The sequence below is a fragment of the Tetrao urogallus genome (genome assembly GCF_951394365.1).
Source record: "Tetrao urogallus genome assembly, chromosome: 21".
In the NCBI taxonomy this organism is placed as follows: domain Eukaryota; kingdom Metazoa; phylum Chordata; class Aves; order Galliformes; family Phasianidae; genus Tetrao; species Tetrao urogallus.
In genome coordinates, this window is record NC_136834.1 from 1384944 (window position 1) to 1409632 (window position 24689).

General features: G+C 45.8%; 2 protein-coding genes across 2 annotated transcripts; one reads left to right on the top strand and one right to left on the bottom strand.

Annotated features, from left to right (window-relative positions):
- Positions 1-3050: 3050 nt before the first annotated feature.
- Positions 3051-5510, bottom strand: KIAA2013 (the record flags this gene model as incomplete). The annotated part of the gene is made up of 2 exons (XM_079545362.1): positions 3051-3910; positions 4538-5510. 2 exons carry the CDS (start codon positions 5508-5510, stop codon positions 3051-3053), a joined length of 1833 nt encoding a protein of 610 aa, XP_079401488.1.
- A 2574-nt stretch (positions 5511-8084) lies between these two features.
- On the top strand, positions 8085-23462 carry PLOD1 (procollagen-lysine,2-oxoglutarate 5-dioxygenase 1; the record flags this gene model as incomplete). The annotated part of the gene is made up of 19 exons (XM_079545587.1): positions 8085-8169; positions 12554-12645; positions 13162-13298; positions 14473-14636; positions 15111-15223; positions 16327-16390; positions 17421-17518; positions 17846-17947; positions 18039-18170; positions 18451-18572; positions 19220-19324; positions 19752-19877; positions 20642-20783; positions 21307-21420; positions 21632-21697; positions 22031-22135; positions 22522-22668; positions 22934-23059; positions 23307-23462. The coding sequence occupies 19 exons, from the start codon at positions 8085-8087 to the stop codon at positions 23460-23462; spliced, it is 2196 nt and encodes a 731-aa protein (XP_079401713.1).
- Positions 23463-24689: the final 1227 nt, after the last annotated feature.

Genomic DNA, 24689 nt, shown 5'->3' on the forward strand with positions numbered 1-24689 from the left:
TTTTCTCTCTTATTTTTTCTTTTCCTCTTTGTCAAGGAATTCTAAGTTATTTCATTGCCTGGGGAGGAGTTTAATAAGAATCCCATTTTTAATGGAGAACCCCCTCAAAACTTTTGTGTGTTGCTCCATTTCTGCTTTATGTAACAATTGCTCATCATCATTTCCAGGTCTAGTCTGAATAGGCTGAAGTATCTTTCTTGGGCTCAGTGGACATCATATGTTAGCAGCTCTGCTGTCGTACGTCAAAAACCTCATCCCAATACCATGATGGCTTTGGAAACAGCTCCTGTCTTCCTGCTGGATGTTTCACAGAACCTACACAGCTCACGGGGCTTCAGTAAGAAAGAGCACAGGTACTTCCAGTGTGTTGTTAAAGCATAATAGCTAATAACTCTGTCCGTGTGATAATGTACAATTTATTAGGTAGTCCATTGGATGGATCCATGAGCCATTAATGAGTGTTCTTCAAACCTAAGCTTGGTCTGCACACCTCCAGAAAGAACAATGTTACCTGGAGCCCAGGGAATGAAGATTAATGTTTCTGTTATTGTGCTTTCCATCTTCTACCTTTAAAATTGCCTGTTTCCAGCTTGGACATTTATATTCTGTATCCTAAGCTGTATTTTTTTTTAAACCCAAGCACTTGTGTAGCTGATGTAATGTAAGGCTTGGATGTAATGTAAGGTTTGTCCTAACTGAGCAGAGAGCAAGGGAAGGGGAGAACAGAGACCAAATAAACCCACACTTCAGCGATCAGGTTAGATTCAGAAATATTTATTTAGAAACAACAGCTTTGGTATTTTAAAACCAAACAACCTTTAAACCACTAGAAAGTGAGATGTCTCCCCCCACAGCCAAAACAAATGAATGCACAAAGCCTCAGTATGTTCAGAAGAGGAAACCTGCAGATCAGCATTTTTAAGTCCAGAAAACAGTTTCTTTAAACTGATTTTGCACTCTACAATCATAAAGGCTGAAAAGACATTACCTGCACTTAGATATCTACAGTTCAACTGACTGTCTCGTTACTGAACTGGAGGCAAAATTATTAACATCCTCCCCCACCCTCAAGCAATAAATTAAAAAACACCAGAAATGAAGTTATGCTGAAATTTTCTAGTTAATTTAACTCTACAAAGGGAATCATCATTCTTTATTTTCCTGTAAAATTAAAAAACAAATCAAAATATCAAAGGACTTGGTATATCTTCAAGTATTTTTACCAAATGGATTACTTATAGGGAACTCAACAGCTTATAAGGAAAAAGAAAATGTCTGTTACACAAGATTCTGGGACAAACTCTTCAATAACCACATGTTCCAAGTCTCAGATTCCTTTCTTAACAAGGCACAAAAGGATTGTTGCTTTCAAAAGGTCCTTGTTCTCAGCTGAAAAATCATCAGATGTCTTGTGCAAATGGAGGCTGAAAGCAGGACTAAGTTCACTTGGACACCGGGAAATTCCCATTCAATTCATGAAACGGTGCTATTTCAACACCATCAATCTTGCTTACTGCTACAGAGGTTTTGAGCTCCAGCTAGCTTCCACTGCATCCTTCGTTTTGGAATTGAGTTCTGCACCATCTTCATTTTAAGTAGGTCTAATTAAGACAGACTTGTTTGCTATACACTGCAAAGCTTTTTGCAAGATCAAGAAGGAAGAGGTGTGAAGTCAGCCCTGGTGAGTAGCTGTGAAGCTTCTCAGCATCTCAGAAAGTGTCAGGGACAGTTACCTGTTGTAATGGCTAACAAGTAATTTTGTAAAAGGCAGACAGCAAATGTTGTAGATGACAAAGGCAACAAGATAGCAGTTAAAAAAAAAAAAAAAAAAAAAAAAAAAAAAAACCAACAAAACACCATTTTACAATGTCAAGGGTACATTTCAGGATGTGTGGCAGGATGCAGCTGTGTAATTCAAATTACTTCCCCACCACTTCTTCCTTTTGCACTAAAGTTTCACCATGGTCACATGCTTCTAATTGCAGCTGGCTTTGATATAAATATCTGTTCTACCTCTTCCACGTTAGCTTGTTTAGCCAGAAACACCATCCCTCTCATTCATCAATAGATGGCTGGTATTCAGACCTGCCTGGGATCAGGCCTGATCTGAACGCTACAAAGCCCGTGAGCTTACAGGAAAACGACCAGCTGAGCTGACACCCATCAGATTGTTGACTGTCCCCTCCCATCCAACTGCAACTATCCAAAATTCTGTTACGATTTGGAAAAACAGGGCATTCCAAAGCCAGACCTTTTCCTCTGACAGCTCTATTATGCAGTCCTGATGTTTCGTTCCTGCTTTGTACCAACACACATCCAGAAAGTACCAGTCCTAAGAGCAGAAATCACTTCAGCGTCTATTCTGGACTAAGGTTTTGCTAGTGACCAGGCTTTCTAGGCTACTCAAAACAAGAATTTCAAATCTTTTACACCAAAGTGGGAGATGCTTGAAGTCAGAACCTCCAACTCATGGTAAAAGCACTCAGCACCCTTCTTAAAGCAGTTAGTATGTCGTCTGAATGGGAGAAACCCTCAAAATGATGGTGCTAATGGGGCATGATGGAGTATTGCACAGTGTCTATGTATTTGTAAATGTTAACCAGTAGTCCCAACAGGTCAGCACCTTGACCTAAGAGCACTAGCTTCCATCTGTGTGTTCTCATTTGACAAGTCACACATTGAAAGCAGGCAGACAAGCATGCATGTCTCACACACAGCAGTAATTGGCAGCTCTCACTTAAGTATTCCCTTACTGTTTAATAAGGAACATATCTGGTGACACAGCTGCTGTGGGAAAAGGACAGAAAAGCTGCATCTGCCTTAATCTGCAGCCTTAGGACTGCAGTTTAAGGACTGACAATGGATTTCTCTCTGCAATATTTGTGAGCCCTACCACTCCAATCCCTGTCCTAACACTACTGCGTGCAAGATGCCATAGATCACTTGTCGCAAGAGAGACTGAAAATCCTCATAATCTGAGAGACTCCCTAGGCACAGTTGACAAAAACAGGCTGACAGCGCTCAGAGGAAGGCAGCCAAAAGCAGCAGCCTTACACCTTACTCCTGAAGAGAGGCTTGGCTCCTGGCCCACAATATTCATTGTAGATGAGCTTGAACAGAAACAGATGAAACAGTGTGATTAAGGATGCCACGCTGAACCAGAACAGGAAGGGTAAACCTGGGTACTGCTTAGCCATGTGTTCCTCGTGAGCCAGAATAGCTTTCAGATGGAGTGTGTGTCTCAGGTCCTGCAAGTGGACCAAATCTGTCGATATATAAAGTAGTGGCGTGATGGGCTGAGTCACCATGACTGGGAACGTATGGCCTCGTGCCTCTGAGGTCAGCTCCACGGGCTCATTCATACAGCCTGCTTCACACGCATATAGTCTGACTGGCTTGTCTTGGAATTTCACAGACACGTGCAAGAAGGGTTTTCCTTCCGCATCCAGCAGAACGGCTAAGTTAATCAAATCCTTGTTGTAATGGATCCCACGTAAGGAATAGCTGTTGTGAAGTACATCAGGGTCAGCCTGAAACTGAAGATGGTTTTCTGTGAACTGCAGACCTCCAAAACTGAGCACCATGCCTTGCATAAGCCCGTGGACTCCGGCTGCCACGAGAGCCTTACAGCCCCGTTTCTGGAGGGTCAGCTTCCACAGGTCTGAGAGCTGCAAGACCTGGGGCACGCTGGTCAGCTTTGCTGGCCACAGGTTCTCTGCATGCATGGTTGCGTGGCCGCTGAAGCAATGGTCAGCATAGTTCAAGCTGGCTTCCATTTTTTCTCTGTCTTCACTGCTAATGAGTGGATCTAGCAGAGGAGCTGGCATGCTTGAAAGCATGTAGTAGAGAGTCATGTTAACAGTCTCACTGGATGGTGTATGTGAATCTGTGATCTTCCTCATTTCAATCCCTGCAATAAATGACAATAACCAAGAGTCAAAGGAGCATACGTGAATACGACATTTACCACAAGAAAAATTTCAAAGGGACATCTATCACTATTAACATCTATTACTGGCTGTAAAATACAAAGCCCTGCATTATCTGGGCAGCCATTCTTTTATTCAAGGCCATGAAAATCTTTTAAGAGCATCCCTGGAGTAACAACACGACAGTCCTCAACTTTCATGGAGAATTTTACAGAAGTATAAAGATGGTCCTTTATGCTGCAACTGGAGGTCAGCTCCATTCCCATCTTGCAGCTGGCATGCTAGGCAAATCAGTGAAGTCCCTACAGACATGAAAGCCAGTGCATCCAGAATTATAGTGGGAAACATCATTTTTTTTACGCAGTGAGGATGACTCCACTTTTCTAAGTGGAATCACAAAATAGCCTGAGTTGGAAGAGACTCAAAAGGATCATGGAGTCCAACTCCTGGCTCCACCTGGGACCATCCAAAAATCAGACTTTAGATTCCAAACTTAGAATGCTGTTTTATTTTCCCAGTGTCTCTGGAGGCCTTACAGGAACCAGGTCACCATGCATTCAGCTCTTCTCTAAAGCAACTGTTTGGGGGTTGAGGATCACTTTCCTTACCTGAAATGAACAGGTCTGACCAGGTCTGCTGGTGCTCCTGGAAAAGATCTTCCACCCCCATCTGCATCACCTCCAGCATCTCTTTCTTGGCCGACTCCCTCAGCTTGCTGAAAGTCTCCTCCAGCCTGGAGACCTCGATGGGCTCCGAAGTGTACACCACAGACCACACGGTTTCATCAAAGGTAGACTTGGGTGCCACCTGCACCCGGCTCACAAGCTTCTTAGCAGCCACCACCATGAGCACCACCTTGGGACTGCCAGGCAGTAGCAGACGGCCGGAGGAAAGCAGGAACTGCCGCTCCTCCACCTTCTCCAAGCTGGTAGCAAAGCGGGCGCTCAGCGAAGGTGCCGAAGCTGGGGCCGAGGCCTCGAAGGTGGCCACCCGCTCGGTAGGGTTGGCGATGCGGATGCGCTGCAGGTAGAGATGCGGCCGGCTCCGATGGGCCACCACCTCCTCCCGCACCGTCACGCACTCCCCGGCACCTCCGGGCCCGGCGCCCGTCTGCACGCAGCGCACTCTCCGCACGGCCCCGTCCCGCAGCGCCGCCTGCGCCGCTCGCGCCTCTCCACGCCCTCCCAGTGCTCTCAGCCGCACCAGCGCCGGGTACTCGGTGGGAAGCGCCGGGCCTCCGCCAGACCCCGCCGCCGACACCCACAGGCGGCCGGCGGCTACGTCCAGCAGCAGGAAGCCGTTACCCGCCAGCGCCAGGCCCGGCCCGCCGCCGGCCTCGTCCTCCGGCAGCGGCAGCGCATCGCCGCGCTCGGCCTGAGCCCGCCAGGGGCCAGCGGCCGCCTGCAGGCAGAGGGCGGCGGCGCCGCGGGGCTCCGCTCCCCGCCCAGCTCCGTGCCGCGCCCGCCCGGCCCCCAGGTACCAGTAGGCGACGAGCAGGAGGAGCAGCAGCAGCAGCAGCCGCCGCGCCCAGCTGCTGGACAGCAGCCCCGGCAGCCCCTTCAGCCGCTGCTGCAGCCACATGAGCGGCGGCGGCGGGGCGGGAGACCCGTCCCGGCCCGGCCTCGGCGCCCCAGCGGCCGCTTCCCGGCCCTTCACGCCGCCATTGCAGCCGGCCGGAAGTGCCGCGCCGTACGGCAGCCCCGCCGCGCTCGGCGGCACTTTGCGACAGTTGCGGCGTCGCACCTTCTGCTCAGCCTTTGGCGGGCGGCCCGGCCCCGCCTCACGGAGCGGCCCGCAGGCGGGTTGGCGCGGTGATCCGGCTCCGTTCAGCACAGGCGCCGTGTCTGTAGTTAATCCAGTGATGGAAGCAGCCCGGAGCGGGCCTGAGGCAATTTTCCGTCATATTAGTGATTCCCGTTAGCACAACGGAGCCCGATGCGGGACAGCGTGTTGTCCCAGCCACGTTTTCTGCCCTGTGCGGGATGCGGGACGGTTGGCGCAGTGCTGCGACCCGCAGGGATCATCGAGTCCAAGGGTGCGATTTGGGCTGTCGTGGAGCTTTACGGCAGCAAACACGGGGTCTGCATGATGCCTTGTGCCATCCCTGCTTCCTCCAGCAGCAAGGAGTTTCCTGTCTGCTCCTACAGATGTGTGCACAACGGGCCAGGGGAAACTTTGGACTCCAGCACAGCTCTCAAAGACAGTAGCAAACCCTGCAGAAACCCTGCGAGCTGAAACGAAGTGTGAAATTCCTGCCTGGCTCACCGCAGCAAAGGAGAACAGAGTGTTTCCCAACTCCCTGCCAATAAGATGTTTGGTTTTTCTAGGTTAAGGATGTTTTTTTTGGGGGGGGGGAGGGAGATGGGGAGTGGCACACTGTAGTGGGTGAGATCCATCACATATACAGAGGTTGGGTGTGTGGTGAGTCTGCCTTAAAAGCTGAGCTCCCTTGGGCTGTTAGGAAGTTGCAGCTCTGCTCAGAGCACGTGTTGCACGTACTCACAGGAACATCTGCACTGGCAGCTGCTTCTGTTTAAAAAGACAGGCACCGACTCCAGCCTGAGCACACAGAGCAGTGCAAGCATAGAAGGAGGGAAGAAGTGTGCTTGCTGGGTTGGCGTGGCTGCAGAATGCAAACAAAGCTGTCAAATAGGGCCAGACAGAGGACAGTGGTATTAATGATGCATTCACAACTCCTAGCCTGCAAAATGGCTTTCATTTTAGAACAGAGAGATTGAGCAGCCTTCAATGAAAAACATAATATTCCTACAACTCTATAGCCTGAGTTTCAGCACTTTGAGCTTGGAAGTTGAGAGCTGATCACCTCTGCTGTGGCTTCCACCTTAGATTGTAGAGAATGCTGAAGATTTATCAAGAACTTTTTTTCAGGGCTTCCAAAGTACAGCAGAAATCTAAAGTGGAAGTGATTTATTTTATTTTTTTCAGTTAGCAAAACTGGCAGCATTGAAAAAGGAAATTTCTTGAAATCACCATCTTAGGGAGAACTAGTATTTCCTTGGGTTGTTGCCTGCAGTTCATCAGTTGAGCTTCAGAACTGCTGCGTTTGCCTGGCAATTAGGAGGGAATTCCTACTTTGGGGAGAGGGAGTGGAAACGAGTGCTTGGAAGACAATCAAGACTATTCTCAGTGAGCAAATAAATAAAAGCGGGTATTCTTTGTGAGGAAGCATGGAGAATAACAGCTGCAGTGTGTTCCTTGTAACTGAGACAATGCCTACCAAATGCTCTTATGCTTCTATGTGTGTGTTTCCAGCTTCTACGTGTATGTTTCTTTCCCCGAGTCCAGCTGGTATGTGGGCTTGCATCACAGCATTCCCTGCACTGAGTCATACGTTCACTGCAATATAAAAATGACCATGAACCCCTTTCTTTTAAAGAAGATTATCATTTTATAAGATGAATTCATTTTGCCTGTTCTCAAAGTTAGGCAAAACAAACTAGGAAATGAAGCGTGGGTAAATCATCGGGATGCAACAAGAAATCCCAGCACGAGGAGAGTGAAATGTAAGAGAAGGAAGCAGATGCAGTTGGAGAAAAGCAGCATGGCAAATCACAGCAGCAGATTTTGTATTCCAGAAGGAAACGGATGAGATGCCAGATGAAAGGAGGGCATTTAGTAACGGCTTCCAGTGCCCCGAGCTGTGCCTAATTTCTGCAGTGCATTTTTTAACGCTTAATGACTGTGTGAAGCTCAGCCCAGCACAGACTGAAGCCTGCCGAACATCAGCTCCCGCTTCCCCGCGTTGGCTGAACGTGTTTCATTAACGCTTACTGCACTCGGTTGCCGCACGGCTGAGCAGCGCTCCGCGAACCCCACGTGAAATCAGCGCGGCTGCACGACCCGCGTTGCTCTCGCTTCGCACAACCCTCGGCCCCAGCGCTTCCTGCTGCCTCTCCCGGCTCCGGCCCAGCTGCCTCCGCGCCTCTTGCGGGGGCCGGAGCGGGGAGGAGGAGGAGCCGCTTCCCCCCCCCCCCCCCCCTTCCTCCGCCCGTCCCCGCCGGGCGGGTCTGGTGCGTGGCAAAGGCTCCGGCTGGGTCTGTGCGCAGCGGGGCAGAGCCTGAAAGCCGTCCCGTAGGCAGCGCCCGCGGTCGGTGTCGGTTTCCGTAGTGGGATCCAGGCGGGGAAGTCGCCTCCATGGTGCCCCCGGCGGTGCTGCTGCCCTGGGTGGTGCTGCCGCTGCTCGGGGTGCAGGGTGGCGGCGGCGGCTCTAAGCAGGAAGGTAAGGGGGAAGGGGGGCTGCGGGTCGGAGCGGGCTGCACGGGAGCTGGAGGCCGGGCTGGTGGCGGGGCAGCCCTGCTGGTGGTGCCGGTACCGCGCGGAGCTTCCCAGGGCAGCTCAGAGGCATTGCCAATGCTTACTGCGTTATCTGAGTTCCTGGGTGGCACCCAGAGCTTGGTGCTGAGCCCTGAGCCGGTGCACCAGATGCGGTGGGTGCTGTCTGCACGTGCTTCCTGGGTGCCTCAGTTACCAGACAGGCACTGGCTGCTCAGAGTTGTATGAGGAGAGCCTAGAATAACATTTCAGGTTGATAAAGTTCCGTGGTTGCATCCCAGCTGGGTCAGCCCTTGCTGCTTTTGAACTTACACAGGTCAAAAATTAGACAGCGGAGCATTTTGATCCTTAGACTGGCCATGAGAACCCTGAGATCTCACCATGAGATCCGCGGTGCTCCTAAAACATCCTTGTATCCATCCGTGTGCACGCTCTGAGGAGTAATTGGTACAACAGTGGGGAATTAGGGAAGCCATTGAGAGTCAGCCAGACTGACAAAGAGATTCACACATTGTCGCTCTGCCAAGATGTTTGGATAATTATCTCTGTCTTCATTAGAGAAGTGGCAGTGAAGAGGAGATTTCATCTTGTTACCTAGAATATTTCCCTTAATGTGTTTAACATGAACCCCTGGAGGGCTGGGAGTGCTGTAGCTGTAGCAGCACAATGCAAGCAGTGTCACTGCAGCAGTTAGGATAAATGTTAGCCAAACGCAAGTGAGAAATGCGTCCTGGTGTCATCCTGCTTTCCCTACACACCTCACGGCATCTGGGCTTTTAGCAAGTTCTTGGAACACACCGATATTAAATGGGGTGCTGGGAATAGATAGTGAGGTGTGTTGTTTAGGAAGAGAGCGTTGGAATTTCGTGTTTTCTGATGGGTTCAGAAAAAATGCCTTGCCATGTCTGTGCCTCAGCTTCCCCAGAGCAATGCGAGAATAGTGATACCTATCTTCTCCCTGATAAGTTTTTTTTAAATCTCTTCAGAAGCTTCAAGCTTAGTTATTTGTAGTTTTCAGTTGGACAGTTACCTAAAAACTTTGGGAAATGGATATTTCATGAAATTGTGCACTTGGTTTTTCTATTTGATCCCAGTACTAAAAGTATTTTCTTGGACACCATCTTTACAGGAAGCTGCACAATGAGTTTTCACGAAGCGTAGCCTGGGGATAAACTCATTGCATGTCCTGAACTGCAGCTGTGCTCTCCCTGTAGAGTCAGGGCAGAAATAAACAACTGTACAATTTCTTGTCGCTGAACTCGTCGCTGATTTTTGCTAAGCTTGTAAAACTCAGAAGCCCACCCCAATCATTTCACAGTGATGTCGATACCAGACTTTCCTTACTAAGACTTTGTTCCTTTGGAATGATTAGCATCTGTAGTGCTCAAACAACAGAAGTGTTGAATGTCCTTTGTTATCCTTTTACAGATGGCAAAGTAGAGGGACAGCAAGACTGGTTCCTTGTTGCAGAGTGTTGTACAGTCCAGCTGCCCCGCTTCCTAGTCCAGCACGTCCTTCCTTGAACCACACTGTGTTTGTATTTTGCAGTTGTACCATTATTAAATGTATTTCTAATTGTCAGTGTGGCCTGAAAAGTCTTTGGGTGCAGCTTAACGGAATAGGTGCCACTTCTGGGTGTGAAAATTAACTGTTATGTGGAAAATGGGGAAGCACGAGGCTGCTTTTTGGAGGTTTCAAAGTCCCTCTATGTGATGGTAGAACGAAAAGGGCTCTCTGTCTGTTGTCAACTGCACCAAAATTATTAGGAAAGAGAAAAAAGGGTTAAATGAGTAGGAGTGGAGGCAGCATAGCTCAGCACAGCGCCTCAAACATTGGGCTGAAGGAATGTCTCTTGGGATGGAAAGCTTTTGCTACTGCAGAGATTGCTCAGAAGAGAAACTGAGCTGAATGTCTCTTCGAGTCCTACCCCCAGAACAGCAAGGAGAAGGGGATCTGTAACTAGGAGCAGAGGGTAGCAGAGACTGTGCTGGCTCTCCATGCACCAGTGGCTTCACACTGCACAGCAAAACCTTTTCTGTCTTAGAAATACGACACCGCTTCCTGTGCATCCAGGGGAGCTTTCTGCTCCGGCTTCTGCTCCAGCAAACTTTTGGCACTACTGTTGAGCAACGTATAAGCAGTTGGTTGCTTTCTGGTGTGGTGGCACAAAAGAATACATTATTGGTTTATTTAATTGGAGGTACCTGAGCGTTTAGGCCAAACTAATTACGTGGCAGTCAGGCTGTTTTCTGCTATCCCTGTGATACGCTTTCTCCTCTCCTTTCAGGTCTGATGTTTGTCTTGACATTCCTTTCTGACAAGCCCGCGTTTGCTCCTCTCCTTGTTGGCACTATGAGAGATTTTCTCAGAAACTGCAAGCTCAGAGCTAGTAAAGCTGCCGTGGTTTTCTTCATGCCATCATGTAGCTAGAAACGCCAATGGCTTTAACACATTCCCCAAGGAAATACATATTTTACTCATTTGTTTGCACCCTGTGACTGAGCAGGGCGCGTAGAACTGCAGTGTGCTGCAGGAGCTGAATTAGGAATGCACTTCATACAGCTAAAAATCTGCCTTTAAAGTTGTGCTTATGCAAGATTCATTTTCTTTTATCACTCCCTTTGTGCATAGACAACTAAAGAGATGCAGTCAGATCTGACCTCACTGTTGACTGTTCTCCGTCTCTCCATGTTCTGATGCAGGTAAAAGGTTTTAGGAATTTCTTTGGGACTATTCTCTTTCATCCTAATCAGCAGTTTCTACCTTATTTTTAACTTTTGCTGACTTTGTCAGGTCTGTCCGGGATCCTTCTTGGATCCTTCCTCTCTAAGGTCAGTCAGTATCAGTTTGGGTGCACTGGTTCATCTGGTAGATCCATTGAGAAGATCATCATTCCAAGAGAAGCCCGCTCAAGCCAAGAAAACAGAATTTCAGAATTTCTTAGTATTCTCTGATGTTAAAATCAGATGGTCAGGATTTATATTTAAACACTGTTGCCAGAGCCTATACAAATTCCTGCTTAAGTGAAAGTATGAAGATGAAATATAGCATTTAGTCATTACAATTAAGAAACGAGGGCCTCCACAAAAAATCATATTTCAGTGGTACACTGGAGAAACTTTTGGAAGAGAACTTTAGGATTTAGCTTTGTCATTTCTAAGGGACTGGAAATGAGAAACAAATTTGTTTGAGGAGAATGTAGATGAAAGCGATGGCAGAATTAAATTCATTCTATGAAAAAAATCTGGAAAATGCCTCTGGAGTGCAGTAAGAAACTGGAACAGCCACAGGAGGGGGGAATAATGACACTCAGCAGAACTTTGGTTTTTCTGTACCCAGTCAATGCTGACTGACAACACATCAGCTCTGCGGGGAGCAGGAAGCCAGTTGCACTGAATGGGTGACTTCCAAGTGGGCATCTTACAGTGGTTCTACTGTTTCTCCTCCAAATTCTCTGTGAAGGAATAGAATTCTAGCTTTCCAAAGCAGCACGAAAACCCCACTCCGTACATTACATTTTCTTTTTCCATCTCATTATTTGGGCAATGAAATTGTATCTTTATACCATCTCCCCTTTTATACTCAGGATCAAGTTCTGATCTGAGCTGCACAAATACAAAAGCAGAAAAACAGTCTTGCTTGCACTGCAGCTAGTTTGGGGTTGTTCCATCAAATGCTGCCGTTTCTGGGCACCTTTGCCATGTTCTGTCCCCTACGATAGTTTGTTCCTCCAGTAAAACAATAGCTACATCCATGCTTGCTTTTTTTTTTTTTTCCCCCCTCTCTCTGAGTCTCTGATATGAGTTGCTGCCAAGAAAATCCAGGCAGCAAATAAGTAGAATTTGCAGCTGTTTTCTTTCTGGGGCTGAAGCTTTGTGGGCAGTGAGAACACCTCTAGCGCTTAGCGTTGTGCAGGGTAGAGATAATTGGTGAGGTGTAGGCAAGCTGTTTGCTTCTCAGCAGGATGTGGAAGCTCCACAGCTAGGCTACCTCCCTTGCCTGTTTTAAAATGGAACTGGGCAGCTATCCATGTTGTACAGAGCAGACATAACCTTTGTCCACCAACAGCAGTGACAGAGCGGAGATTGGGACTCCTGGATTCTATTGCTGGATTCATGACCAGCTTAAAGGATGGTGATGGGAAAGTCCAGTGGTTGGATTGTGCTCCTGTTGACTTCCTGTTGTCGAAGCTGTGAATTGCCTTTAAGACTCATGATCCCTACCTTAGCTCGGTGTTGTGAGAGTAAAGCATTTTTGTTAACTATAGAACAGCAGGTTTTGAGAACAGTGCAAGTTGATGAAGTGTCTCCTGTGTTTTCTCCTGCATGCAGAAAACCTGCTGGTTCTGACTGTTGCCACCAAGCAGACCGAGGGATTTCGACGCTTTAGAAGATCAGCCCAGTTCTTCAACTACAAAATCCAGGTGATGGCCAGCAGCCTCACTGGTGGTTGGTAAAGCAAGTTTTCAAATAGGCACTCCTAAGAGTGTGGAGTGGTTAAGACTTGGCCATAAAACGAACAAATCTTAGGAGTGGCCATAACTCCTCAGCTGAAAAATGTTGCCACTGTGGACATTTGTGCAGCATTCTTATTCCATCCCCAGTGGTGGCTTGAGATGAGGTCTGTAATTGCTGCTCATTGGAGCTCTGTGACACTTTTCTGTTACATTTCTGAAGCACAGTACGGATTAGGGTGCTCCCATCCCTGATACTGAAAGTGCTCTGTTACTGTGCTGCATGCTACTCTGACTGTCCATCTCACAGAGTAGTTCCAAGGCTGACATGTATGCCTAGTCTGTCTGTCCTGGTGCTCCTGGTTTTGTGCTGGGCTTTAACAGGACAAGTGAAGCTATCAATTTGGGTTCTTTCTTGTGATCCTTGCTGGGAAATTGCTGAGTATTGCTGGCCTGTTGAGTATACCCTATGTCTGTCATCCTCAGGTGCTTGGGCTGGATGAGGAGTGGAGGGGTGGAGATGACAAGAAGCCAGCAGGAGGTGGACAGAAGGTCCGTCTCTTGAAATCGGCTTTGAAGCAGCATGCAGATAAGGAAGACTTGATCATCCTTTTCACAGAAAGGTAATGGATCAGAAATTATTTGTCATTAAATGAATCAGATGGTTGTTTGGACAGAAGAAATTAACTGTGAAGTAGATTGCTTCTGGAAAGTGTGTGTAGATCTGTATTTTATCTACCTGAATTCTTTGCAGTCACCTGAGAGTTGCTCAGAGCTGCATTCGTGGCAGTTGGGAAGGTCTGACGAAAATGGGCTGATCTCAACTCTTGTATAATACAAAATAAGATAGTATTATACCTGCTTTTTTGCCAGGGTGGAATTTGGCTGCTCGTATTTCCAGAGAATGGGCAATTTCTCTGGATTCCTTTAGTGGAATTACTATTTTTTTGAATCCTGACAGCCAGAGATTAGTCTGCCAGAGATATGTGAAAAAGAAAAAGAATTGTTTGTAGTCTCAGTGTCTTTTTCTGTGCCCAGCAACAGGCTGGGCTGGGATACTGGCATCTGTCTCCAGCTCCCATGGTAGGGAGATCATCTTTGCAGCGCTGAGTGTCTACGTGCATTTAGAGGTTGAGAATGATTCATCTCTGGAATTCAGAATGTTGTTCCTCACCAAGAGTGGGTTTGTAGTTTGCAAATCCTCTTGCTGAAAACTCAAGTCTCATTCTGTGAGTGTTGCTTGGGAATTAGTGAGCTTTATGCAGTACTGAAGAGAGAGCAGCTAGAGTCCAGCATGCAGTGACTGTTGTGTACTGTAGATCCCTCTTGAAGATCTGCAGAGCTCTGTGGAGGATGGCAGGATGCCAAAAGATTTAAAAGGCATAACCTATGGATTTATTTAGTTTAGAAAGGAGTGTGCTTATAAAGGAATGGCAGAATAAACCTTAATGAGTGAGGGCACCAGGGCTTCACAGTTGCAAAATGGGGAAGAGAAGACATCTGTATGTTTTGTGACTTGGAAGTTTTGGTTTTATTATCAGTGAAAACTTTGTCAGCATGGGTGTAAGTTACCCCAAGATGTCGTGGAATCTTCTCCAGGGGAAAGTAACATTTTCCCCTGTATGAATAAGACTTCAATTTAATTATCTGTAATTATGACAAAAATATAATACTGTGAAGCAGACCTAAAAGAAGGGGATTCCAGATAAATTAGCTGTTCCTAGAAGCTTTTTGTGCTGGCATGTTTTTCTAACTCCATTCCTTTCTGTCCCTTTCTTGGTTTGTCTTTTACTCTAGCTATGATGTACTCTTTGCATCGGGCCCCACGGAACTGCTGAAGAAGTTCAAACAAGCCAAGAGCAAGGTGGTCTTCTCAGCAGAGAACTACATCTATCCTGACAGAAAGTTGGAAGCCAAGTACCCTCCGGTGCGAGATGGAAAGCGCTTCCTGGGTTCTGGGGGTAAGAATCAGAACCTTCTTTTAGCCAAAAATCACTTTGCCCTTTTTTAGAAAGCTGTCAGGAGAAGTATCAAGGAATCAAATGTGGAAAGCATCTCTGTAGAAGATGTTGGGAACTGAAATCAGGGCATAAATACTCATAATGGAATGCCTAACGGTGCTGATGTCTTTTACTTATAGGAGGAGACACAGCTATGAATTATATCTGAAGGATAGGAAGCTGCTCACTGTCTTTGCTTTGGCTGTGAGGTGTTATTCAGGAGATAGCAGAGCTTTTCTGTTTGGTCCTGGTTTAATTTCAGGGGAATGTTGGGAAGGGTGGTCTGTACATGCTTCTGCTGAAAGCTGGTGTAACTGCTGCATCACAGGCTGGAATGAGACTTGTGTGTGAAACAAAGTGAGAGTATGGTATGCAGAAGTCCTCAGTTTTTCTAAGGACTTGCGTTGAAATACCTCTCCGTTTTCATTCCTGCAGGCTTCATAGGTTATGCTCCAAACCTGAAAAAACTTGTGGAGGAATGGAAAGGAAAGGATGATGACAGTGACCAGCTCTTCTACACCAAGATCTTTTTGGATCCAGAAAAAAGAGTATGTGTAGTTAAGCTTTTCCTCTGGTATCGCTGTTGATTTTAAAAGAAGTCAGTCAGGTGCACGTTGCCCCAGAATTATTGCTCTGACATTATTGCATGGAAAAGGCCAGTAGGATGTCAGTTATCTGTTTTCCTTACAAGAATCAGCATTATAGCAGCTACACCCTTGGTAAAGCTTTGAAAGGAAAAGCCCTGTGTCCTGGCTTTAGCTTCTGTTGTCCTTGCTGTGCCTTATGCAGTGTCAGCTGTCGCTGAGGGAAGTCACAAATGGGAATTAAGAAGTGCAACTGTAACAGTGAAGTCAGGAGGAATCTTTAGAAATAAGAAAGTGCTTTCAGATCAGCTGGAGTAGCTGTACTTTTTTTTTTTTTTTACCTCCCCAAATCTGAATGTGACTCATGCCATTTTAACGTGAACATTTGGGCAGCCCCTTTAATATTCTCATCTGCATTTCTGGCCCTATGCCATACAAAGGCTGACTAATTCCACTAGCTTGGCATTCAAGACAGCGGATGTTAGCACCCTGCTGTCCTTTCCAGTAATCAGTCTTTATAAATGCCTGGAGGGACACTGAGCACTGCTAAGTCAGAGCTGGGTTTTTTAGTCCAACAAAAATCTAATCCAAGTGCGATTTGTAGCAGGGGGTAAAATAAAGATTGCTCAGCCTGGGCTTGCACTCTTATGTTCTGGTTTGACAATGGTGTCTGAGTCCTTACCTGAGGATAGATGGCAAGAAACTGCCTAGACAGCAGATGTTTTTGTTGTCTTGGCATTCCTGCATATTACACGTGGATTTTATGTGACCGTGCTGCAAGTATACTTACTGCATATTGTTAGTGGCACACACAGATTAGTATTTAAAAATGTTTGTTTGTATGGTTTTGCTGAATATAATGTGTTGAAGTTCTCAAAAATGGTGAATTTTCTCAGTTTCAACTGAAAATAAGGATGATCTGGGAATGTTTCAGGCTTCAAGCTTGGGAAGTATGGAAATAATTATAGAAATATGATATATCTTTGTTCTGCATAAAGTTTCTCACATGTGGAGAACAGATGACTGCTAATGTTCTAATTAAGCTTATGCATCTCATTCTTTTAAAGGAAAACATCAACATCAGTCTAGACCATAGGAGTCGGATCTTCCAAAACCTAAATGGAGCATTAGGTGAGATGGGAGGAAGCTCATTTCTCCTTGGAATGCAACTGCATGCTGACACCAGAAATAAATTTGTCTTGTGGCTGAAGGGATTAAGTTTCAGAAATTCCTGTCCCTGCAGAACAAGCCCCAGCAAAAAGCCTCTGCAGAATTCTGGAATTAATTTGCAATTCCAGTGTAACCAACTAGATTCTCACTGCACTTCCCTTTTCACTTGGGGAATGCAGGTCAAATTGTCCATCTTACCCCTCCTTGCCACTTTGATCTCCAAGCATGTCAGATTGCATTAGCCTTAGAGATTGAAAATGGGAGGCACTTTGCTGCAAGTAACAACACACAGCACTGCCTAGGGCTTGCCTTGTCTTTCTGCTTCAGAACAATGTCTGGAATGCCATAAAAGGTGAGATGAAGCCAGATACAGCCTGTGAGCATGCACTTGCCCCATAACAGGTTTCTGATCAGCTGATTGATTTTGCCAGTTGGTGTCAAAGTGATTAAGTTATTATACTGAGATTACTGCCAAATGTTTTGAGTTTATTATCTTGCACCAGTCCATCTTTGTTTCAGTCAGGTGAAAAATGAAAACGGCAATGTTATATTTTTTGCTTCTTTGCTCATGATAGCAGCAAGACTAGAGCTTGGATCCGTGCTTAGCCTGTTTTGCAAAGAATTTTGTGTGATTGCACTGAGGAGATACATTGAGTGATAACTGCCAGGAGGGCAGAATTCTGTCTGGGGTGAAAAAGAGAGGCAGCAGGTGCAGAGTGCACAGAGGTGAGAAGGCTCTGAATCCTCACTGGTCCTCAGTAGCTGCTCCTAACTTTGGAGTTTGTCAGTGCCTGTTTTGAAAGACTGTTAAAGCGTGGCTTCCCAGTACAAGGTGTGATCATCAGCCAGCAAGCTCCATTCTTTGTCCAGCTTCACAGAATCCAGGTCTATGCTATCATCTGTCATCAGTTGCTGAGTAGAAATGGGATACGGTGCTGCTAATTTTTATAAATGCCGCCTTCTGATAACATGATGACAATGTCATTTCCAGATGAGGTGGTTCTGAAGTTTGAAAACGCACGAGTGAGGGCAAGAAACTTGTTATATGACACTCTGCCTGTAATAATTCATGGAAATGGACCCACCAAGGTAAGTGGGAATCCTAAGAAGATTTGGTATGTATTTGTTCCAAAGTAACCCTTTAGACTTGTTTATATCAGGTTGGTGCTTTCCCATATAATGACTTTCACTGTGCACATTTACACTGAGAGACAATAAGTGCCCCAGGCCCATAGCAGCAAGATGGGTCTGGTTCAAAGATTGATGTGCAATTGGGCCCAGAGACTGTCAAAATCTAGGTTTGTTAATCCAAGGAGAACAGAAATGAAGTTCTGCCGAAGTGTGATCTTTGAAACCTACAGAGGCAAAGATTTTCCTCTGTCCTCTAATGTTTAACATGACAAATCCCCTTTGCAGCTGCAGCTGAACTACTTAGGAAACTATATTCCTCAAATATGGACATTTGAGACTGGCTGTACTGTGTGTGACGAAGGTCTGCGCAGCCTCACAGGTGTTAAGGTAAGGCTGATGTCCATTCCAAGCTCTCAAGACAGGTGTTACAACTACAGTGGAATCTTATGTGTCTGATGTTTCTTCTCACTGAATGTAGGATGAGGCTCTGCCAATGATTCTGATCGGCATTTTCATCGAGCAGCCCACCCCGTTTCTCTCCCAGTTTTTCTTGCGGCTTCGTAATCTCCGTTACCCAAAGCAACGAATTCAAATCTTCATTCACAACCACGTAAGTGAAGTTGGCCTGTGATAGTCTCAGCAAGTGCTGGGAAAATGTGTACTTCTTCCTGTTCTCTGATCACCTTTGCAGCCTTTGACTACCCTGCCAGGCTCTGCAATCCCTGTACTCATCTGCAGTGGTACCTGCATAATGGATGCATCCAGCTGTAAAAATGTGGAAATGGGAAGAGCTGTTGCTTGTCTGCTTTGACATTCACAGGAACGGGATGTTGAACAGTCTGAGATGAGTTCATCTCACCTTCTTGTCCTTATTTTTTTCTCTTCCATAGGAGCAACACCATTCAATGCAAGTGGACTCTTTTGTTAAGCAGCACAGCAAAGAATATCTTGCTATGAAAGTGATTGGACCAGATGATGAGGTGGAGAATGCTGAGGCACGTAACTTGGGCATGTAAGTGAAGAGACCAGGCATGACATCTAGCAGCATCAGTCTGTGTCCAGACTAGGGTTTTTCTGAGGAGCATCACTGTCAGCGGGATGTTTTATGTCTTTCAATTACTCTCTTCTTTCAGTTTTCCTAGCATTAATTCTCCATGCCCATTATACAATGTGGGAAAAAGATCTGCCCCATTCCTTCAGTTTTAGAAACCAAATTCTTGCTGGGTGCTTGCTCTGTTAGGATAATGGATAACCCTTCACTTCTAATCTTCAGCAATCTCTATGCCCAGTCCTACACATAAAGGGTATGCACCCATATTTCCAAAGAAGAGTAGTATAGTAGTAAAGGTAGGGACTGGTGATCAGGAGATACGAGTTTGAACTAGGGCCAGGAATTGGGCCAACCATAAATGGGAATCTACTCAGCCTGTGCTGTGGAAACAATTGGCTAAGTTTGATACTCACTGCATTTCACCGTGTGCTGTTGGCTTCTGAAGTGAATGTCCTTTTACAATGCTGGCTGTCTGGGTTGTTACATTAAACTCACTTTCCTAACACCTAGAGAAAGACCCTTAGAATGCAAGGTCCTACTGTTCTGTCTCTTGTCTTACTCTGTTCTAGGTGGATGCTGATGTGACTTTTCTTGTTCTCTGGCTACAGGGATTTGTGCAGAAAGGATCCTGACTGTGACTATTATTTTAGCCTGGATGCTGAAGTAGTTCTGAAGAACACAGAGACGCTAAGGATTCTCATTGAGCAGAACAAGTGAGTTCATTGGTCAGAGCAGTCATTAAGCCATCTTTCACAAAGGAGTACACGAGCTCTTTTATCAGTGAGACCTGTAAGGCCGCTGGGTGAGCTGTGCTGGAGATGAAATGTCAGATGTATGCCTTTATTTGGTCCTTTTTTGCTGCAGTTGCAGTGACTGAGTTTAGGTAATGGATGTAAATCATCCCAAGTTTGCCTTTAAGTAGTCACTGTAATAAACTGAATTCTAAGATTCCTGCTGGGTGCAGTTAGGTACGAGATGGTAAATTTTTTTTTTTACATTTGCTTATGTGGAATTTTATTCCAGTATAGTTAATAGAAGCTGCTAGTGAAAGATAATCTGCCTGTCAGTATGCTGTGGTTTGTAAATCTTTTCCTTCACTTCCTGTGGTAACATCACATCACTTTTCTTTTGCACTCGCAGGTCAGTGATTGCCCCCCTGGTGAGTCGCCATGAGAAGCTGTGGTCAAATTTCTGGGGAGCACTGAGCCCTGATGGGTATTATGCCCGCTCGGAAGATTACGTGGATATTGTTCAAAGGAGGAGGGTGTGAGTATACAGCAAGTTTCTTACTGATGCACTCCCTCAGGTACCAAGCTGGTGCACATTATCGTCAAACCAGGGAACATAATTGCCTTGGGGCATAGAAGAGGGAAAGAAGTCTGAACCCCTTCATAGAAGCTGCTCAGTGTTCTTCCCTAAGCACAGATTTCATGCAGATTTTATTATGAGCTGAGTAAGATGTAGAGAGCCCTAACTATGCTGAAATCACCACAGTCATGTGTTTTCCCACCTGTGGATTACAATTAGACTGTAAAACCTCATACAAAGCTGTTTAATTTTTGTTAGATTGTCTTCATAATACTCTAGGTGATCATTGAATGGAATATTCACAAAGTACAATTGTTGGTTCACTCATATTCTTGAGGGGCCTTTTTTGGGGCAATAAATGCTGGAAATCAGATTATGCCTTCTCAGCTGGTTCAGTTTTTTTTAAATAATTGGAAAAAATTATGTTGATCTCTCTGGGAAGAGATTCAAGACATTAATTATGTCCCATGCAGAAACATACAATATCAGTCAATTGCTTTCACAGTGCCCTGGCATTTTTACTCTTTCAAAGCTCTGGGCAATATAAATGATTTTTCCTGAAATGACAACTCCTGTTGGCACGGTTTCTCCCTGCCATTCCAAGTTGGCTCATTGCAGCAAGCCTTGCTGACATGATGGTGCCGCCTTCCATCTGCCTTCCAGCCCAACAGCTCCTGCCTTATTGCTCTTTCAAATCTCACTATCCTACCCCTTTGTTTCAGCGGGCTCTGGAATGTTCCCTACATCAGCAGTGTTTACATGGTGAAAGGTAAAGCCCTACGATCGGAGCTTGACGAGGGAGATCTCTTCCACGGTGGCAAGCTGGATGCTGACATGGCTTTCTGCCACAACGTGCGGAATCAGGTCAGTAGAGGAGGGGGATGCTGGCAGGGGAGAACTGCACACTAGTGTGGAGGTGACAAGATTAAGTGGTTTCAAGTCATTCAGCTCTGTTGGGGTACGGGGCAGGATGAAGCAGCATTGCTCAATCCTGTGCAGGCTTGGAACAGTATAGGATTTCTGTCTTGCTGTGAAACCACCCAGAGCCAGAGACTGCTAAATGCAGATAAAATTTTGGTTCATGGGCCTAGTCAGGTCTGTTCTAAAAAGGGACAACAGGGTTAAGAAGAAAGAACCAAATCTTACAGCAGCTGACCTGCTTTCAGCCCTGGCTTGTGGTAGGCACAGAATTACCAACTCTGGTTATAACCCTTCAAAGTTTATCATATCCAGAATGAAAATTGAAGTCCACAGGCAAAAAAGGAAGAGATGAGCACTTGAGCAGAGCCGTCATCACTGGGAAATTGTTCACTGCTTTAATTTCACAGTTGCTCACAAAAAATGTGGGATGTGAAAACAAAACTTGATTGTTCTCTCTGTTCTGCAGGGAGTCTTCATGTACTTGACAAATCGACATCAGTTTGGACACATACTGTCTCTGGAGAATTACCAAACAAGTCACCTCCACAATGACCTCTGGCAAATATTCAGCAACCCTGAGGTGAGATAACCTGCCTGCTCTGCAGGCTTGGCAGGCTGTGTGGGATGTGAAGATCTGACGGCCAGCTTCACCAACAGGGAAGGTCCAGACTGTGTGTGATTCTTAACATCTGGATTTTCAAAGCATTTGAAGTACTGTGGCACCACCGCATGACTTTTGTTTGCCCTTCTAACCAAGCCCCTCAGATGTGACTTTTTCCTTTTAATTGTAGGACTGGAGAGAAAAGTACATCCATGAAAACTACACAGCAGCTCTGAAAGGGAAATTGGTAGAAATGGTAAGAAAACATTGCTCGTATCCATCAAAATGAGAGAACACTTGTGTTATCACTGTTGTCATTTGCACAGCTCAGCATGACCTTGTAGTCTTTCAAATGCAGAGGAAATGTGACCTTGAAAGTATTTTTAGAGCAAAATCATTATTCTAGAAGTCCATCTCCAGCTCTGTAAAGTGGAAGTAGGACACATCAATCAGAAGACAAACTTCTATCCTTGATGTTGTAGTCTCTTTCCACTTAATCTGACCCTATATACAGTCAGTTTAGTCATATTCCTTTTGCCTCAAGCACTTGTCCTTATTTCTTCTGCTCTCGCCTGTCCACGTTCTGCAGCCCTGCCCGGATGTGTACTGGTTCCCCATATTCACTGACACTGCCTGTGATGAGCTGGTGGAAGAAATGGAGCATTATGGCAAGTGGTCCACAGGTGACAATACGGTAAGAAAAACAGGAGCTGTTTGATTTCCAGGTGACAACTTTGTCCTTATATGTTTGGTGACAGTAGCGCCTCCTCTAGGAAGGCCTTAGATCCTGCAGCTAAACCAGGAAACTGGCCTCAATACTGCTAATTTTCCCTTTAATTAACTCCATGATTTTGCCCATGCTCTTGAATGTTAATTAACTTTTCTGAGTCCTTATACTGTCCACCAGTGTGACAGTGTTCAGCCCTTCAGGGTTTAATGGCTGTTTGAAATGAGCTTATCATGCTGAAAATCCTGATAAGTAAACTTCATATGTATTGGTAATTACCAGAAAAAAAGTGCTTTTTGTTTGTGAAGTCCAAGGTGCCCATCCTCATTGTTTTTTTCGTGATTCAATTTCAGGATAGTAGAATACAAGGAGGATATGAGAATGTCCCAACTATTGATATCCACATGAACCAAATTGGCTTTGAAAGAGAATGGTATAAGTTTCTTCTGGACTATATTGCACCCATCACAGAGAAACTGTACCCGGGATACTATACCAAGGTAGGTAATACCATGGCATCAAAACTCGTGGTCAGCTCAGCACCTGCTGCAATAGCAGCTGTGTGAAAAGGCTACTAGAATCCTCTTGCAACATGTGAAGTATATGCATCAGAAAATACAGTTTTCCAGTAACACTTTCCTGTGTTATTGTGGCTCTTCTTAGCAGTGAGGTGCAATTTATAAATGACACCTTATCCCACAGCTCAGTAACCACGAGCTACTGCAGCTCTGCAACAGATGCTCTCTCTTTTCTTCTCTCCTGCAGACTCAGTTTGAGCTAGCCTTTGTGGTCCGCTACAAACCTGATGAGCAGCCTTCTCTAATGCCCCATCATGATGCTTCCACCTTTACCATTAACATTGCTCTGAACAGGGTTGGAATAGACTATGAGGTAAGTTTGCCAGCGTGTTGGGTATGAAGCACAGCCTTCCAGGCACAACCTTCTTTATTGGCTTCTTTGCACTGAAAACTGTGGTTAACGACTGGGTTATGTTAGGGGACTTTTTGGGCATGTTAGGGTACAATGGATTCCCCAGCTCTCTTCTCACACTTTCTGAAGAGCTGCCAAGAGAAGGCAGAGACCCATTCCCTTAGGTGATTTAATCAAGCTGATGTGTCTCTTGGTCTGTATCTCTCAGGGAGGAGGCTGCCGGTTTTTGCGCTACAACTGCTCGATTCGAGCTCCACGAAAAGGCTGGACTCTGATGCATCCAGGACGGCTCACCCACTACCATGAAGGTCTTCCAACCACCAAAGGAACCCGTTATATTGCAGTGTCTTTTATTGACCCCTAGAGCCATGCTTCACAGGAAGGACCTTTCCCTGGCCCCGCTCACTGCTGACTTTGAGTGGAAACAGGGAATGCTGCAGAGAGTTTCTAAGGCATTGATCAAAGCTATTTGGATATTGATTTTTTTAATCAATGTTAAGACTCCACTACTGGAAGATCTCCCTCTCTGATACTGCAGGTCATATCTAGGAATGTTGCTGTAGAATTTGGAAGGAGATTTTGTGCCTTCGTTTTTGATTCTGCTCTTCATCCGCTGTGTCTTGGAAATGCGATTTACTTGAACCTTCATGGCTTGGTTGGCTTTACAGAAATGCTTTCTTGGACTGGAAATCCAGCTCTTTGGAAGCAAGTCACAAGCTTTCTCTCCAAGTAGCTGGAATCTCTTTTTTTATATCCACAGCATATACAGGACACTAGAAAATCATTTCTGGATAGTATACCAAACATAAACAATCAGGGAGCTGGCTCCAGGAGTCATAACAGCTACATGTCATACCAGATGAAACTCAGTAGTAAGAGCCTGAAGATCATCTGCATCCTTACCTCTTCACAGTCTTTGGAAACACGTCACAGAGTTCAAAGCAGCAGCAATGGCAGTATAGTTGTTTTGTGTTAGTTAATGAGGGTCCACTAATTATCTCTGGGATTAGTCTGAAGATACATATAAAAAAAAATAGCCTCCTTATCTCTTGTTACCACAGTTTAAGGGGAGCATTCTAAGCCAGGCAAAGGGGAGGGTTGACAACAAGTTGAACAGCCAGGAGGGCTTCAATGCTGCTCAGATCAGCTCTATCCATGTTGAGATCTTCAAAAGCTCTAAGGGTGAGATAACAATCCTGAGGCCTCACTGATCTTTGGCCTCATTCCACTTCTCAGTGATTTGGGTAGTTCCCTTTGCTTCCAGCTTGTTTGAGCCATGGCTGTAGGAGAACTATTTTCTGGTACTTAGAGGAAATCACTATTGGGTATTTCTATTATTTGAGATTGCAAACCAAAGCACCCCACTGCAGTGGGGTTGAGACCAATAGAAATGGGTTGGTGAGCGCTGAGAGGTTGTGGCAAACCAATAGGGCTAAAAAACTGCCTAGAATAGAGCTGTGGGTGGAGGGGGAGCAGGGCCAAGCCTTTGTATTGCCGCCTGTGAGAGACCTGCTCTGCTTTTTAGACGCCCTTCTGTGTCTGAAGGCTGGTTTGTTTCACAGGCGGTCCGTTCACATCAGGATTGGGGTGG